This window comes from Ylistrum balloti, unplaced genomic scaffold, assembly GCF_031769215.1.
Source record: "Ylistrum balloti isolate Yb309-2 unplaced genomic scaffold, AGI_CSIRO_Ybal_v1 Utg369938, whole genome shotgun sequence".
In the NCBI taxonomy this organism is placed as follows: Eukaryota; Metazoa; Mollusca; class Bivalvia; order Pectinida; family Pectinidae; genus Ylistrum; species Ylistrum balloti.
Window position 1 is genome coordinate 469,383 of NW_026782047.1, and position 17,567 is coordinate 486,949.

Here is a 17,567-nt window from a genome sequence, read left to right on the forward strand (position 1 = left end):
ATCTCAGTGATATTCAAATAAATACAAAATACTTGAAAAATCATTGTCAAATTTGGTTTGTAGTTTATAAATCTTCCAAATTCTGCCACATTAATAATCTCTATACTTACAATACCTAATGCGGTTAGCTAATTAACTAGATACGTAGATGAGTGTCTGTAGATCAATTAAAAGAAATGTACATGATGCAAATTGTTTTATTGATAAAAACATTGTGCAGCACTTATATCCAAATGAGCATTTTTCAAGTTAGATTCTGTAAGCTAATAATATCATTCCTTTTAAATTGCGAAAAAATTCACAGAAGGGTTTGTACGGGTTCGATAGATGTTGTCTGGACATATTTACAACACTTTAACAACCCTCACATTCGCAATTGAAACCGCATACATGGCCCGTAATTCTTAAACAGTACCAATTGGTGTCATTAAATCCACGACACAGCGAATCTATCGAACGGTCGGTACATGCGACCCGATGATTTACACAACAGAGTGAAAGGTAAGCCGTACGTATGCTGACTTATTCTGTGTACCATTTTAACGCTGGGAAAACGACAAATTGATATCCAAATAAATTTCCTGGAGTACCCTCTTTGTCAAATTGCGTGTTCAAGTCCTGCTAAATTCAGAATACAACATGTTGAAAATAGATTTAAAGACTGGTTTAAGACAGCAGAAAAACGTTTTTCTTTATTAATATCCACTTAACATTACTCAATGAGCATTTCCATGATACTACTATAATTTCTTTCTGTCTAGTTAAGATAGTAAGTAGAAAATAATTTGTGTGGTTGTTGTAATGATGTCATTACGATTTTTCCCCGGAATAGCTAGTTCCATTTAAAGCCAAATGTACACTTCAAATTGAAATTTAAGATAGAGATCATGTGGCGTAGAACAAAACCAGCACAGAAATACTAACAGACGAATAAAACATAATCCAAATTCAAAAACTAGGGAAAACCAGGTGTTCCGGAAGAATGGGAGTCCTCTGCTTCATCGACGACATCGGCCATGTAAATCTAGGTCACTCAAAGTAAGTTCTCAAATCAGAACAAGACATAGTGACTATACAACTTTTTTAGTGATGACAAAAAACATACATAGTGTCGACCAAGCAGAGCGGTCGTTTCTAATTGCTACTTTGAGATTCCTCAATATTCCTGATCGGACGCAATTGAAAATGTAAATTGAATGAGTTGGCCTTCCATCAAATAATTCCTGTGTACATTTCTAGTCTTCTCTAATTATGTATATAAACAGATTTGTAAGCGATTTTTACCAGATAACACCTCAAAATAACAGAATAAATGTTAAGCTGTCCATTAAAATAACACTGTCTTGTTGTTGAAAGTAAAGTCAATCTACTTGACTTTTCTTTCTTTTATTTCAAGTTTTTCTTCAAATCTTTGTCTTTTTTTCAGAATGTAATGAATAGAACATTTACTGGTTAAATGGTTTCCAGTTAACTGTCGTAGAAATTTCACTCGAGTAACAGAATGTATTCAGAAATTGGAAACCATCATACATCCCCGCTTGTACAAATTATGAAACAGAACTAGTATCTTCAGTTCAGTGCCCATGTCAAGAACTCACTCTTTAGCCGTTACGGGGTTCGACATTAGAGAAGATCAAGAGAATACCAACATATCAACATAACAATTATCCAAACTCAGGTTCCGTAAACGTAGGGCAAAGTATGAACAAAAGAAAGATTAACACCGAGACTTCTTAAAAAGAACGTGGAGAATAAGACCAAGTGCTCGGAAGAGTAATCGTCTTTTGATTCATAGATGGCACCCGCAATTTAAACAATGGTCAAGTAAGTAATGTCATGTTCTCAAATGAGAACAAAGTATACAACGGAACCTTGAAGTAAAATAAGGGACATCAATCACCTCAAGCTTCATATCTCACAAAGGAAAAGATAATTTCTCAATGAGATCACAATGTCGACCATAAAACTTTGCCATAATTTTCATCAACCTGCATTTGAAACTTTGTTTAAAGAATTTGTTGTTTAACGAGTTCGTCCGTTAGTTAACGACTTCTTGCACAAAAATTGTGATCTTTTTTAAATAGCAGAGCATTTGACAAAACGTAAGTATTTTCCCGATTCCTCGACATATGACTTAATTCTATTGTGAAAACTAGTTACCTTTTGCATTAAGTGTTCCCGCATCATTGGCAAAGAGATAGGAAGTATACTTTATTATTACATAATTTTAATTCACATGTACATTAATTATTTGAATTTTCGTCATGAAGTCATTGTTGTCCATTACACTTTTTAATGCTCACGAAACATTACGCATTGTGTTCACCCTATTTTTTTAATTAGGTTAATGGAATGCCATGTCAGGATTATCGTATTCGAAAAACATTGTTGAAAATTCTCTAATAAAGAATTGCAACCAGTTCGCAGAAGTTATATGTTTTTAATATTAACATAAACATAACAGAAAGGTGGCAGTATAAAATCTCAGATTAATGTCACTATATCTGTTGGACGGATACATTAGTTTTTGTGAGAGCGTAATTGACATTTTCTGGTGATTGAGCACAATTCTTTACGAAAGATGATCGTAATTATCTGACATCAAATTCATAAAGATGGAAATTTGTGTCCTATACGCGTGTTATATTTGTCGTATATTTGTTATTTTCACTGATATGGTGCTTTTAAATAATGATTCATCACCACCATCAATTCAAACATGACTCCCTCTAGACACAAGCCAGTGACGCAGATTCTACTGAATTTATTTATGCTTTGGAAGAGGTTGGAAATGTGGTTCTTGTGCCGCTAGTGCATTATAAATGGGTTACAATTTCTATTTCTAATATAACATGATTACATTGTCTGATATGATGGAACTTTTTATGTTAATTAATCAACGGACCATAGCTGTTATTGGCTTTCAAAAAAGGCAATATACGCAAACACATGTCTATTTGAAGTTTGTCAAAATACTATCACAATGTGACACTTTTTAGATTTTTTTTTATTAAAAAGATTATGTGGATGGTTTCGATAAGATCGAATATTTACTGTTTAAATATATATAATGTGTTGTGATTTAGTTAGAAAAATTGAGAACGTTTTTGTCTAATAGATGTATGATTAACACTGGAGTGTCGTTGGAATGACGTTATAAATGTTTTTGGTCAATCCAAGTACATTGTACACATATCGTACATATATTGTGTGCACATCGTCTGATAAAGTGATAATTTCACACCTCAGAAAGTGGCGAGTGGTCTACCTTGGGAAACAAACATACCTTGATATGGGTATGAACGTGATAGAACCGTACCGGCTAGATCTCGTGTATAACAAACACAACATGAAGATAAATCATAATGTCCAAACAAACAAAAAATCCATTTAATGTTTACATGTATGATGTATATACATGCATGATTGGTACATGTACATTAAGACTGGTCGCGTGTGGCGCATTGAACACAAAACACCCTTTTTTCTAACGTGTTTAACACACGTGTTATATGCTTAGGCAATAAATAAACCGTATCCTACACTTCTTCATAAGCCATTCCTTAATTCATATGAACTATCATATAATTGCACATCTTAGCGATAGAACTGCACACTGTGCACACAATTGTGGATGGCCAATTTCGTTCAGTATCCATATCATGCACACATCGTGCATATATCACGTCCTGTAATGTTGTGCGATCCCACAGCTGTAATTATAGACTCACATAATCGCATATGTGTATGTTTATATAATTACAAACTTCTAACTATAATGAATCTACGAACAATTTTTACATTATGTTTAAAGATGTATTGGATTCCCTGGTATCGTTTCTGATTGATTTGCGTATCTCATCTAGGACACAAAGGAACGAAGATTGGAAGAGCCAAAAAGCAGAATATTAAATGCCGTCCTCTGAGGGCAAAATTATTAAAATTGGGGAAAGTGAAATACTTTGATGAAAGGGCAAATTCGAAAGGGCAATGAACGCAGTCTTTCAGAGGTGAAAAGGGCAAAAGGAATTATTCTTTTCATATCTGGACGGTATTGCTTGCCCAATTACAAGGCAATGAATTAACGGTAATCATTCTCGATCTCTTACGTAGATGTTGTCGTTCATTCATCCCTTTCGGGAAAGAAGCACATAAGGACGATATGATGTCGTTCCTTTTTCCAAAATGAACGAGTATTTAGAAACTTTAAATGTTATCCTTTTCATTTAACTCATATATTATTGAATAAATTGGATTCAATGTTAATTTTTCATCAAATGATTTGTCGTGACTAAAGGACCGAATGTCATCAATCTAACACAGAAAGTAAGTTAAACATAGAAATATGAAGCTTACGTATACAGCCTTGCAATGACAGAATTAAAAGAAGGTTAGGGTTAGTGTAGAGGTTGGCCTTGTGATGTAAGATTCCCTAGTTCAACCCCCTGCACGAACACCAGGATACATTACTGTGCGGTAGATAAGTACCTGTTTAGGCAGTACTGGAAATGTGTACATGCTTTTACAGCCATCCGAATATTATACAATCTTTGCTCCCCAGAGAGCGAGAAAGATTATGTTTATATTATGCATATGTAAAAAGGGGCGATTACCACAAAAAATATTCTTTACAAACTTTTGAAAATGTCCATGAAAAAGAAGTTTCTAGCGAAACCACGAAAATTGAGCACAATAAAAAGATGTGATTTTGCTGTATAGATTTACTAACTGAAGATTTTTACAAAAATAAAGTGAAAAGTGCAAGAGCATGATGCATGAATTCAGAGCAAATTTGTTCCTCTTTGGGAAAACATTATATGGTTTGAGTACTCTATTGGGGACTTTGGCTTTCGGTGATGTTAATGCTAGTTTACTGATTTTCTTTGTGTTTGACCTTAGTGTGCAGTGTTCGATAGAATTGGATTATTATTTGTCGTCTGTACTAATTCGATGACCAGACAAGCATGACACTAAGCTTACTTGATGACCGGGATCAAAGATTTTTGTCTGACCGGAATCATAGTCTTTAGCTCTCATCCATCTTACCGTGATCCGATAACTTTCTCCGACACTGATTGTTTGTGTAAGGCTTCAATTATTTGTCTATGTCGTATTTTCATCAGTGGATCTTTGATAATTTAGTGCTAAGTAGGGGTCTGCGAGTCTTAATGTCCTGTTAGTGACACTTTGTCGCGTTCATTAATGGGCATATAAGTTGAATTATTTTTTTATTATTAAAATGATAGCAAGCTTTCTGTACGTACTTACTGTTTTCAAACCTCGTGGTTTTTGTTAGTTTGTGTTGTAAGTTCAGTGAACTACATTAACTTCACAAAGCATTGTAATTTTCTTAACTTCTACATCGATGACCGAACTCGGCCACTTTTTCCCTTGAATGATATCCATCATTCAAAATTTCTACAGCTGGAATGCAATCATTTAATAAGCCCATTCGCATCCTCAGGTCTAGTTTTAAGATGTATGGTTACATCGGCGTTGTTACTTTGAATAGGATGCTACGGGTTTCTTTCTAATGAAAATTAGGAAATTTATTGAACTTCTCTTTTGACCACTTTTATTTTTTCCGCATTCGTCTCCTTGGATTCAACATTTAGGCCCTTAGCATCACTGACGAATCCTAGACAGATGAAAAAGCTGTATGATGCATTTTTATTCATCGTTTGGCTCTATGCTACCTACGTCTAAACTTATATTGAAATGTGCTATTCACTTAAGTGTATTTCGTACAATGTTCAGTGAGGAAGGCCAAACTTACAACAAGAATAGCATTATGACTCTGATAGATCATGGGGCAATAGGTGAAGAAAACTGACTCAGATAGTGTCTTTTAATATCACTGACAATCTTGTTTTAATTAAGGCCAAAGGGAGATAATGTAGGTATCCTACATTTGTTATATTCCTTATCTAATATCAGGCAAACTAACGATGCGTGATGTATTTACACAGTAACCTGGGACTAAAGGCGAAATGTGCCACGCCTTCGCTATAAATTTACAGCTGTTTATTTACCTTAATACATCATTGTATCATTAATGAACAGCATGTTTAAACATGTCATAGTCAGAACTTTGAGCGTTAACCTGACTGGTATCTTTTATCAAAAACTTTTTTTATTCTTATTTTTGATAGGATTCGCATTTGCTGCTTTCTTGTATCCCTGATAAATATACAATATAAATTCAATGCGTAACATATTTGCATTGATAATTTTAACCTGAAACTTATCCAACAGACAACATTTAACATATTTAGCAAAGATGAACAGTAATCGCGGCATCACTGTCAATTGGTGTATATATATCTCTAAAGTAATTAGATTAAATGTTATATAAAACACTTACCAGAGGCAATATTTTGTCGATGATTTGTGTAAAATCCTCGCTTTGTTGTGACAATGTTTTATCACAGCCATTTTGTTATGTATATCATAGAAGATCATGATTATAGACGCTTACCAGAAAACATTGCAATGTTGCATTCTAGTATCATCAGGTTTGGGAACGGTAGTTATTTCAGTTTCCTAAAATCATTTATTTTTTAAATTATATGTCATTTTATTCTGGGACAAATTTCGATAAAAACTGCAAATGAAATTATATGGTTTCGTGTATAGTTGCCAATTTACTAAGACAAAAGATAACGTGTTCATGGTCTTAAATATATAGTTTGTCTGATGTTACATGTTTCTGTTATAGAAAATGCCAGTAAGTTTTGTTACGCGAACGGTACTTGGGAGGCCTTGGCAAACTACAACAGCTGTATCGCTGCGCTGTCTAATCCCCCCATCAGTGATTGGACCTCCAAGGTAAGGTATTCATACCAACAAACCAACATCTCAATTTTTCAAATACTCTATACTAATATGTATTCAAATGAAATCTATATTGGCTATGAATTTAAAATTTCTGATTGGTTGTAGTTTCGTGTTTCAACGAAATATTGCTATTTTGTGGGCATTCGATTTCGTGGGAAATGTATTCAATAAATCTACTATTATATGCCCACTTTAACGGTTAACTTGTTCTCAGTATGAGTGAATAAATATTATCTACGAAATTGACGAAAATAAATTACTCGCGAATAAATCATTTTTACAGTATATAATATCAATTTTTCGCATTTTCTTACAGGAGCAGGATTCGGACTATGCCAAACGAATTATCTACAACCTAGGTTTCATAATTTCCTCGCTTGCTCTTGGTATTGCCCTTTTCATCTTTTTATACTTCAGGTAATTAAAGCATAAACAGTATGATACCAGCTTTATTCATATTTTACTCTTACATTATCATAACTCTTTTAAATTTCATTTCAAACAATAAATACCCTCTGCTTCTGCCTTATATTTTCAAATCAACTGCGTGAGTAACACAATACATTCCGCAGGTTCCAATATTAATTCTTGTTAACCTATGAAGCAATAACGTAAGAGAGAAAACCTTTTTCTCTGAATAAATCTAGAATGACAAAAAGTATCCAAGGCAATGGTTTATCCTATCGCTATTGAGATCTTCTATGAATACGTATATGGTTTCCATGTTTTTCGTTTAACGGTTGCAGTACCCCTTTATTATGGCACCATATGTTTACGGCCTTTTAGCGAAGACAATAAGCATGGCAACGAGTGAAATAGTATTGTAAATAGCAGGCAATGAACAAGGAAATAAGATTTATCTTTTATTTTTATTTGAATTCGCTTGCAGTATTGTCAATTTAAAAACAAAATGTATTTAACTGATTTTTTCTGTAACCTCTGTAATTTTGGTTTTAATTTGTATATAGCCGTCACAACGCCGTTTCACACGAGGAAAAGAGACTAATATCAAATACATGGTAAAATATACCTACGAAAGAGGTGTCGAAAGATAGAATAGATCTTGTTTTTGGAATAAGTTCGAAATTAAACAAAATTTTAAAAAAGCAATAAGCGAGAATTCAAGCATTGAAATACGGAAATGGCGTTTTAAGCGTTCTGTTAATCGACACGAAATCTATATCAGCATATATCATGCCCTTCTGCAGTAAACATATGAATTATTCTCGTGTCCTTATTGAAGGGAAATGTGTGCAAATATACTCTTACAATGTCAAAATGAACACTACTCACTTCCTGAATGCAGACGACATTTTCCGTTCGAAATACTTTTTTCTGCAAAGGATGGCAATGATTGAATTCATTTCACTAGAACGTTCCGGTTTATTGACCTGTCTGGTTCCGGAATTTCCTGGTCAGTGTTGTCATCCAATCTGAACACCGTCTATTCATTAACGTAATGCTTCGCAAGTTTCTCTCAAGTAAAATGTAAATTAGATTGTATGTCATCATTCAGAATCTGTCTCGTCATAAACGCCATATCTTTTATTGCCATTGAGTGTCGCCGCCGCTAATTTGTATATATGTCAAGTGTACGTAGAGACAGCATTATTGATTGCTAATAAACAGCAAGGTTGACGTGATATTAACGTGATTTATCAAAGTTTCTTGTCTCCCTGGAAACAACTTGTTTATCAAACGTCACCCAACTATTATGAGTTACATTGAACAGATTAAATTTCCGCGGGTTAAATATTTTTCGCATTTTAGTTGGCATATTCTTCATTTCTTATTTATTTATACCATTGCGAAATCAAGTGTTGTTATCGTAGGAGAAATCTTTATAAAGATTTAGTTAAACAGAACAGCGCTGACAGGGATAAACGTGTGTGCCGCTGTCAGATCTATCGATAACGTTATGCTCAAAAGACGGAAATGAACAGGTAATAAGCCTTCCACGTGTTAGCTACTCGGAACTCTCGTATATAAACTGTACAATGCATTTCAAGTCAATACCATCCATCGTCTCATATTGTCTGATTCTGGTTTAACTGCAAGTAAGATATGTGAGTGTCATCAGTGTTCTCAATTTGTTATTGATCCATATGTGAATCATGTTTTGCTATTTAAGTTCGCACCTTAAGAAACGTGCTGTATATGTATTCTAGGACTCATCTCGAGTTGATTTGAAAACATTTCATCTTTATCCATTTTTGTAACACATATCATTCATGGCTGATAACCAAAATGATTAACCGACAAAAAGCTGGAACGTATGATTTGTAAATAGCTCATTAAAGCATCTTTTAAAACGTTTACATTTCTTCTCCCAATAATTTCCATGAAAAAACATTTAAGAGTTGAGCATAAATCTGTCTGAAATGTAAAGCATTGACAGTATTCTACAGGGGATAAGTGACATTGTTTTATTATTCATATATCTGTCTCTTGTATCATACTTTTTCCATAGAATCTTAGTTCTGACGTCGTCCTTTGGTACTTATCTGACGTTCATTCTGTAAGTTTGGTAATGTGTCCACGTTTCAATATCGCTTGGACGCATCTTAATTTTTACGAATTGTAACAACTCATTATTTTTATATCACATTATTAAAAACAAAACGAAAACGAAAGAAAATAATAAGAAACAAACTATAGCAAAAAAGAAAAATAATGAAAACAATCAAACAAAAACTAAACAAAAAACATCAATAAATAAAAACCACGTTTCATTTATTTCAACATTCGGAAACATGTTTTATACCTTTATGAATAACAAATACTTTCATTTCAGGAGTCTGCGCTGCCTACGGAACAAGATACATTGTCAATTAATCATTACGTTTCTCTTGCGGAACTTACTATGGATTCTGATGCAGCACACCCTTATACCAATTGTCTTCAGTGAACACAAGGTAATTTACACGAGAAACAAATCCTACTTGTTTAGTTGAAAAAATATATTCTAAAATACAATCAAACGAAAGACTATATAGAAAATTACCATAGTTGATAATTGCTTTAAAAACACATTTTCGTTAAATCCAATTTGTGTTAGTCTTGTCGCAACGGTAAGTGTTTTTGTTTAGCTTATACTTTCAGAAAACTTAACATACAAAAAATTGTTATTTCAAAATGTAACGTTCATTTCATAATAAAGAGTGTGTTATGAAATCAACAAAGAAAATGTACATACCAAGATGTCAACTGAACCACAATCCAAATTCCTTAAGAAATATTTACGTAGAGGCTCGTAAACAAATACAAGAATAATATATTACCAGGTATTCCCGAAGAGTGAGCGTCTTCTGCTTCTTCAATGACACTCCTCATGTTAAACTTGGGATTAAAGCCAACAGCTTTGGCAGTATTGCTAAATAATGAGAATTACCCCTGAAACAACTTTGCTTTTAAGTTTCCTTATTTACTTCAATGAATATGGAATGGAATTAAATGACTTAGGATTATTGCATGTATGATGTTCTAAAGGTCAGTGCAAGTGCTTTTATTTTTGACCCTCAACATTTCCAAAATTAATGGGCAGTTTTGTTTTAGGTATTCCGCAAGCAACTAGGGGCAATTAAGGAGTTTCTCTCCGTTTCGCATGTTAATAGTTCGTAAATGACTAATAGGCACATATATACATAAATCTTGTTAGAAAGAAAAACAGGGATTTTTGTCGTGACAGTCTAATGGTATTTCGTATGTTATGACATTTACCATAAGTACCACTAATGGTCTGAAAATGGAACAAAAAAGAAGGGAAAATATGGGAGCAAAAGTAAAGAATTTCTCGGTGACTTTGTAATGCTTGACTGCTCTAAGAATTTCGTAGCGCCTGCCGATAATTGTTTTATATTTCTGAACCAACACAACGTGTAGAATATTATTCCTTTTGCAAAGGACTTGTTTAACAAACGACGGAATGTTGTAGACGACTCCATTTTAAAAGAGTCTTCAGCTTATTTCATCTTTTGTATTCACAGTGGGCGTGTAAGCTAGAAACATCCATCTTTAACTACGTACAGATGACAAATTTCTTCTGGATGTTAGTGGAAGGCATGTATCTACATATCATTATTGTCTGGACGTACTCTGCGGACAAAATCAAACTTTGGTACTTTATGGTGATTGGCTGGGGTAGGTACTCTCATGTCAAATTATTGCATATTAATTTTGATGTACTATTTGTTCTTTTTGTTGTAATCTGTCTTTGCGATTTTCGAGGATGACGCAAAATCGGAAAAATAAAAAACATTGAAAGTAAATTTCATAGATAAAATAAGTCCATTAACATGACTTTTGTTACTGATTTTCCCGAGGTTTTAATGAGAATACGAAAACTTGAACTATTAAATTACAAATTTTACAATATATAGCTATGAACTAAGGAATTGAAATTTATCGGATACACTTTATTTTTCTCTCATAAATTAAAATTCTGGACAATCTTTTCGAATATAAAGTAAGAAGTTTTAGAAGAGTTAAAATGCAGACAAATGTGTGCATCAAAATAGGTTTTACACCAGTTAACTTTAGTAAATATACGTTGGATATCTTGGTAAAAAAAAATCGTCATTTTTCAATAGTTTCACAACAACGCCTTAGGTTTCAAGTTCTTGATTCTGGTCAGGCTTAGTGAGCATTCTTGTGACAGCTGTTCTTAAACTTATGCCTTAAAAAACTATTTTTGATTTAGCAGTAAACTGACAACGTGAAATTCTCTTGGCTCAGGCATTGAACATTTTAAAGTAGTTAATTCTCACCCTCATTTTCAGAATATTTACAACTATTTTTTAGCGATCATTCAACCTTCTTAATTTTCATATTTTCTGATGTTTTATACTATTTGCCTTTTTACTAGAGATCCACCAGCGCATCTTCTTTATTAACGTGATACATATTTTTAGATAAGACTTAACTTCCACACCCAAATGTTGCTATTTGTAAACTTACCAATTGATTATTTTGTATCTGATACTCAGATCCCACAACCTTATCGTTTTAAACGCTGACCTCACATTGATTCTTGATATATTGAAATGAGACGAATTTTCTTATGGTTTCTGAAATTTGTGTTTATTGATATTTCCAATTACCACTGTTTCTGTGTAAAGCAATTATGTTTATTTCTTGAATATCAACTAATGATATTAATATTGTCGACTTTTAATTTGTTCCAATACTTTTATTTCATATCAACATAAATTGATTTATCCCATTACCTGTAACAATGATTATGAAAATTTTATTATTTCATGTGAAAAAAATAATTCAAATGTTGGAACGTTTTATTTTTGTTGTCACAGAGAAAATAGGAGGGGCTTACTTTTTATGAATGAATGTTTCATATGGCTTAATATGACGTCGAAATCATTATAACCATAGATTAAGAACATAAATAGTGTATCTGACTATTTAAATGGCGTTTTTCTTAATAGAAGATATTGCAAATATCCGTTATCAATGGAGCGTGGGGTAAATTATTCGTAAACGCGAATCTACCTTGTTCTCCACTGGATTTATGTCCTCGTAACATTAACAAAATAAAACGTTCATCCATAGTTATACAAACATGACATGTCTTATATACTTATCCATTGAATTTCACAGGTATACCCGCCATTATAATAACGGTGTGGATTTCACTACGGATCCATTTTCAACAAAATTTAGACGAAACGTCGCATTTACTAACGTAAGTACAGAGTCAGTTTTATGAAAACGAAATGTTTGTAACCGAACAGGATTTCTTCCCAGCTGGTGCTATTTTTAGCATGGTGTATTATATTGAGGATACATTATTATCTTTACACACCTTGAAATTTAGGAAAATTACATGCAGAGAAGCAGGATAGCTATCCAATAAGAGTTTAGGATGGAAGATTTTTTCGTTTATATGTTTGTCTTGCACTGAGAACGTACATATTGATTATGTAAGCAATTACTCCCATTTATGTGGATGAAAGTTAGTGTCACGGCTGCTGATGTGACAATAAAATTATTCAACATGAAACATATAAACGTTCTGTCTTGTTATCTTCTGAAAATCCAAATGAGTTGAAATGTGAAGATGTAGAATAAGGATTTTGCAAAATAGACACTGCTGAAAAGTAACTTTTGAAACAAAGTGCCGTGTTGATGAATCCAGTTCCACTGTAATGATCGGTCACCAGCCTAGCAAGGTGCATTGCGTACGTCCTTGACATCTCATATTACACTGGAGGGAACCATTCTGACGTGACATGCGAACTTTTGATATAACGTTTTGATAGTCAAACACTAAACTGACATGCAGCGTACATGGTGATGTCATAACATTTGGATAATTATATCACCTTGTAAATGGTGAGTATACAAAGGAACAGCAACTTTTGATACATATTTAAAATTAGTGTAAAGGAATTAGAACAAAAATCATGAATCAAACTGCATTATACCGTTGCTTCGTCCTTCTAGGTAAGCGCCTACATGTAAATTATGAAACCTAATGGGTGACTGAGAAGATTCAAAACTGATAGAAAGAAATATAGATTGGAATGGGCACTAGCTCGATTATTTAATAAACTCTTAATTTTAGTAGATATCTTGTAATATAAAGTTCTTAATTTTTATTGTTTTAGTTGCTGGATGTCAACAAATGGTAGCGCTACCCATGTTGACCAGCTTGACTGGATTTACAATGGGCCAATACTCTTTGTTCTTGCTGTAAGTAGACAAACAAGTATCATTGTAGACCTTGTGCAAAGTTATTTTCATATTTTTTTTTTTTTTTTTCTAAAAGTATTTGCTTATGCAAGCGATCTCAATTATCTGTTATAAAAGGTTCCAAAAAGGAAATGAAATGTATTTCTATGTTTCTCTTGCAGACAAATACGCTTTTCTTAGCCACAATCATATGGGTTTTGGTGACAAAACTAAGAGCCTCACATAGTCTGGAGACGCGGCAATTACGGTATGACTACATATGGTAGAAAACCAATCTAAAATATACATTTTATTTATACAGATATTTCACGATGTATTCTAAGCCTTAAAGCAAATGAATTTGACACCTTTTTGTTTTTATGCTGTTTCGCTTGACTTTGAAATTCATCGTTATGGGAGAAAAATAAACAAATCTCTGTAACAGAATAACAAGTATCTGGATTATAAAAAAATATGTAATGTGACTACAAAACTCAATATAGTGGTTAAAGATAACATGGACTTATGTTGTTTACTAACCAGGATACTGATAAACGTGATGACTATGTGTAGCTTTTCATTTTCTGATAACGCCAATCACTTAGTCACGTATGTGTGTTCTTAAGTAATTGTGACGTTTTATTTTACAGGAAAGCTGTTAAGGCTACACTTCTACTGTTCCCGTTACTGGGAATCATATACGTGATCTTTATTTGGCCTCTAAGCGACGCACCTGCCGTCGTCGACGCCCACGAATTTATCAACGCCGTGTTACAGTCATTCCAGGTATGTACGGCAATATAAACAAATCATCAAAAGTAGCTCTTAATAATGAGAATGAAAGTGTTGGTGACAAGATTCCCTTCAACGATTATTTTGAATTTGAATATTAATGATAAATTATATCTTGATATAGTGGAAATACAATGACACCACTGTTTAGAGATAAAGTCAAAATGGAGAGTGAACTTTTTCTGTTTATTATCAAAAATATTTTTTTTTAATAAAGGTTTTGTTTCCATTCACAGAACAATTAGTAAACTAGAAATCTTATTTGATGACTTACGTCCGAGAGGAAAAATGACAAATACATTATGATATATTGTTACATTGGTTCTGCCGTGGTTTCCATGTTCAATAACACGTACTGCTAAATCAGATTTTTTTGTGTCACTAAAATTTCTTGGTTGACCAAGACACAGACAGAATTTTCTGCAGAAATCTATCAATACTTAAAATCCATGTAACTGTTTTGTATTTTATTTTCGAAAATTCCGTTATAAATGGTGAAATGAATACTTATGAATTAAACAAAAAGGAGAAAAATTACATAGAACCATGACTTCTAATGATTTTACACTACTTTTTTTCACAGGTATGAAATACATTCGTATAATTGATGAGAAGGAACTGCCTTTCGTTGATATATGATAACTGTCTTTATTTGCTCTTTCCAGGGTTTCTTTGTGGCTTTGTTCTATTGTTTCCTGAATGGAGAGGTACGTTATATAATAAACATTTGTCTCATTAGTTGAAACCGAATGCAGTTAGTTCAAAGATTATAGGTTGGTCTAAAACATCTTTATAATGTCATCCTCATATTCCGGCTTTTCCAACAATACATATTAGAATTTATACAGTATACAGTTTTTATTCGGCGGTTCAAATTTTCACAGATTTATGAAAATCTTATGAATTTCTCTGTCCATCTTGTTTTTATTTCTTAATATTTTTTTATTATTATTATATATATATATATATATTATCAAAAATTGGGGAAAATTGAAACTCTTGAAAATCACTTTTGCAACAGCAGGCTAGAAACAGGATAATAGAAGTGTAAATATGTATTAAAATTCCGTAGAAAACATACTGCATCTCTGATATTGATGTCGTATCACTGCAATAGCGCTGTTGGTAGGACGTTTGTAGTATCAAATAAAGACACTCCCCCTGACCGTGGCAATTTGTGTCTCTCAGGAAGCTACGGAACAAACTAATCTGTGTTGTTTTTGGTTGTTTACCCTTATGCTATTTACTCCAATTTCTTTACATGGCCTGTACTTGCCTCCCGTATGTTGTTCAGTAAGGTAACATCAAACTTATATATTATGTGTATTGGTAGACCAGCCTCAAAAAGAACTTGACTGTTCAGGTGGAGATATAAACACAGCAAGAAATAAACCAATGGCCTTAAATTTAGAAAGATTCATTTTAGAATGTATTGTTTAAACATATTTACGGAACTATCCATCAGCAACATCTCGGTAAATATATGACATCCCTTACTAATATTGTGACTTTTCTTTCGTTAATACATACATCACGATTTTTCTGAACCGTTGTTTAATATGTCAATATCTCTATACATTATATAAACGTTTTTTGATTGCTTGGAGTGAAAGCTAGATGTCATCAAAGTAACAGATGCTTTTTATACAATTAAAAAAGGGATATTTTGTAAAATTTAATCTGGATGTTTGTTTTTTATTGTTCGTATTTATGTTTTCAATGCGAATAACTGGCTGTTGTGTCATTTCGTACATATCGTTAGACAGCTGTTAAATTAAATTATATTATTGTGACGTCACATAATTGTCTTGGTGCTATAAAAACGTCCGCGTGGATATAAGTCTGTCTGAAAGGGGAAATTTGTTTATGTTTTATGATTACGGATTGCATGATGAATAGAATCTTACACTAGTGCCAATGTGATGTAGAATTCCTTAGACTTGTGAAATAATTTGATGTCACTTGCCTAAAGGTTGTTGAAATTTAATTTAGTTCAATTATTGAACTCATTTAATAAATTCCATAATACATTGACACTTGTGTAAGATCGTCTATCTATCTATACATGTATATATATGTGTATACATATATTTATATATCAGCGGAATTGACAATAGTTAAGAAGATAAATCATATACATTTAAATACTGTGTAAATCAATAAGTAAATTATTTGCTATTCACTATGATGTATATCCATGTTTAGTCATTATTTTTGATAAAGTATGTTGACGTCACTGGATTTTTAACAATTTTATTCTTATTATCTTTTTTTTTTTTTTTTTTTAACAATTCAACTTTTCATTACCATTTACAGGTCAAAGCTGTGTTGAAAAAGAAATTCAGTGTATTCCAAGAGTCGCGATCCCTTAGCGCTCGATATACCAAATCTACCATAGGCTGGGCAAACGACACGAGCATAGCGCCCAAAGAGGGCATCGTTCTAACAAACGGTCATCTGTCTCCTAAAAACAATGGAGCACGCCGTGGAAGTCCTTGGAATACTCCAACGATCGACCATCAGCCGGAGGAGACTGAAAACATGCTTTGATCTCGATGAAGACATGCATGTATTTATATACACTATACGTTACATGAAGTCTTGCTTTTGATCAAGGTCGTGACGTAGAAGGAAGTCTTCAGTTTACATCTTGAGGCATGTCGCAGAGTCACACACATTGGCATAAATACAGTTTGGTGACAGTACTAATCAAGTGTGTGCTTATCAAACAAGTTAGTTTGTCCTAGCTATCTAATATGCAGTTAGTTCAACAGACAAGTCAACGTTACACCTTAAGACGTAAAAGATAGTGGTGAATGTGACGGACACATCAACTTTTGACCAGAAGAATATACTACACCGGTCTGTCTTATCAACTGTACCTTAATATAGAGGTAAAACCGGCAGAATACATGATAAATCAACGTTACCCCTCCAAGGATACGCTATATGTGTTAATATGATGGATAAATAAACGTTACTCCAAGAGTGATATGTTATCGAAGTAAACCGAACGTTGAAATGAACATCTGAAAGGATTTCCTTTAGAAGTAAACCTTTAGGATATTCATTGTTACACATAAGAGGATATGATATGTGGAAATGGGCTAATGGACGTAACACATAGGATGATCTGATTTCCTGCTCTGACTGATAGGACGAATCAGCGTCACAAAGAGACGGACATCCAATAACAATCGATCTGATGGAAACCCGAAAAGATGTGTTATTGTATTTAAACTAATTGACAT

General features: G+C 33.1%; 1 protein-coding gene across 1 annotated transcript in view; it reads left to right on the forward strand.

Annotated features, from left to right (window-relative positions):
* The window catches only part of LOC132547212 (corticotropin-releasing factor receptor 1-like), a 57,737-nt gene extending 40,871 nt beyond the window's left edge, over positions 1-16,866 (forward strand). Inside the window, 10 exon segments of the mRNA XM_060210977.1 lie at positions 6,719-6,828; positions 7,154-7,254; positions 9,632-9,752; positions 10,824-10,977; positions 12,451-12,535; positions 13,461-13,545; positions 13,707-13,792; positions 14,175-14,310; positions 14,982-15,023; positions 16,633-16,866. Coding sequence (XP_060066960.1) covers positions 6,719-6,828; positions 7,154-7,254; positions 9,632-9,752; positions 10,824-10,977; positions 12,451-12,535; positions 13,461-13,545; positions 13,707-13,792; positions 14,175-14,310; positions 14,982-15,023; positions 16,633-16,866 — 1,154 coding nt within the window.
* Positions 16,867-17,567: the final 701 nt, after the last annotated feature.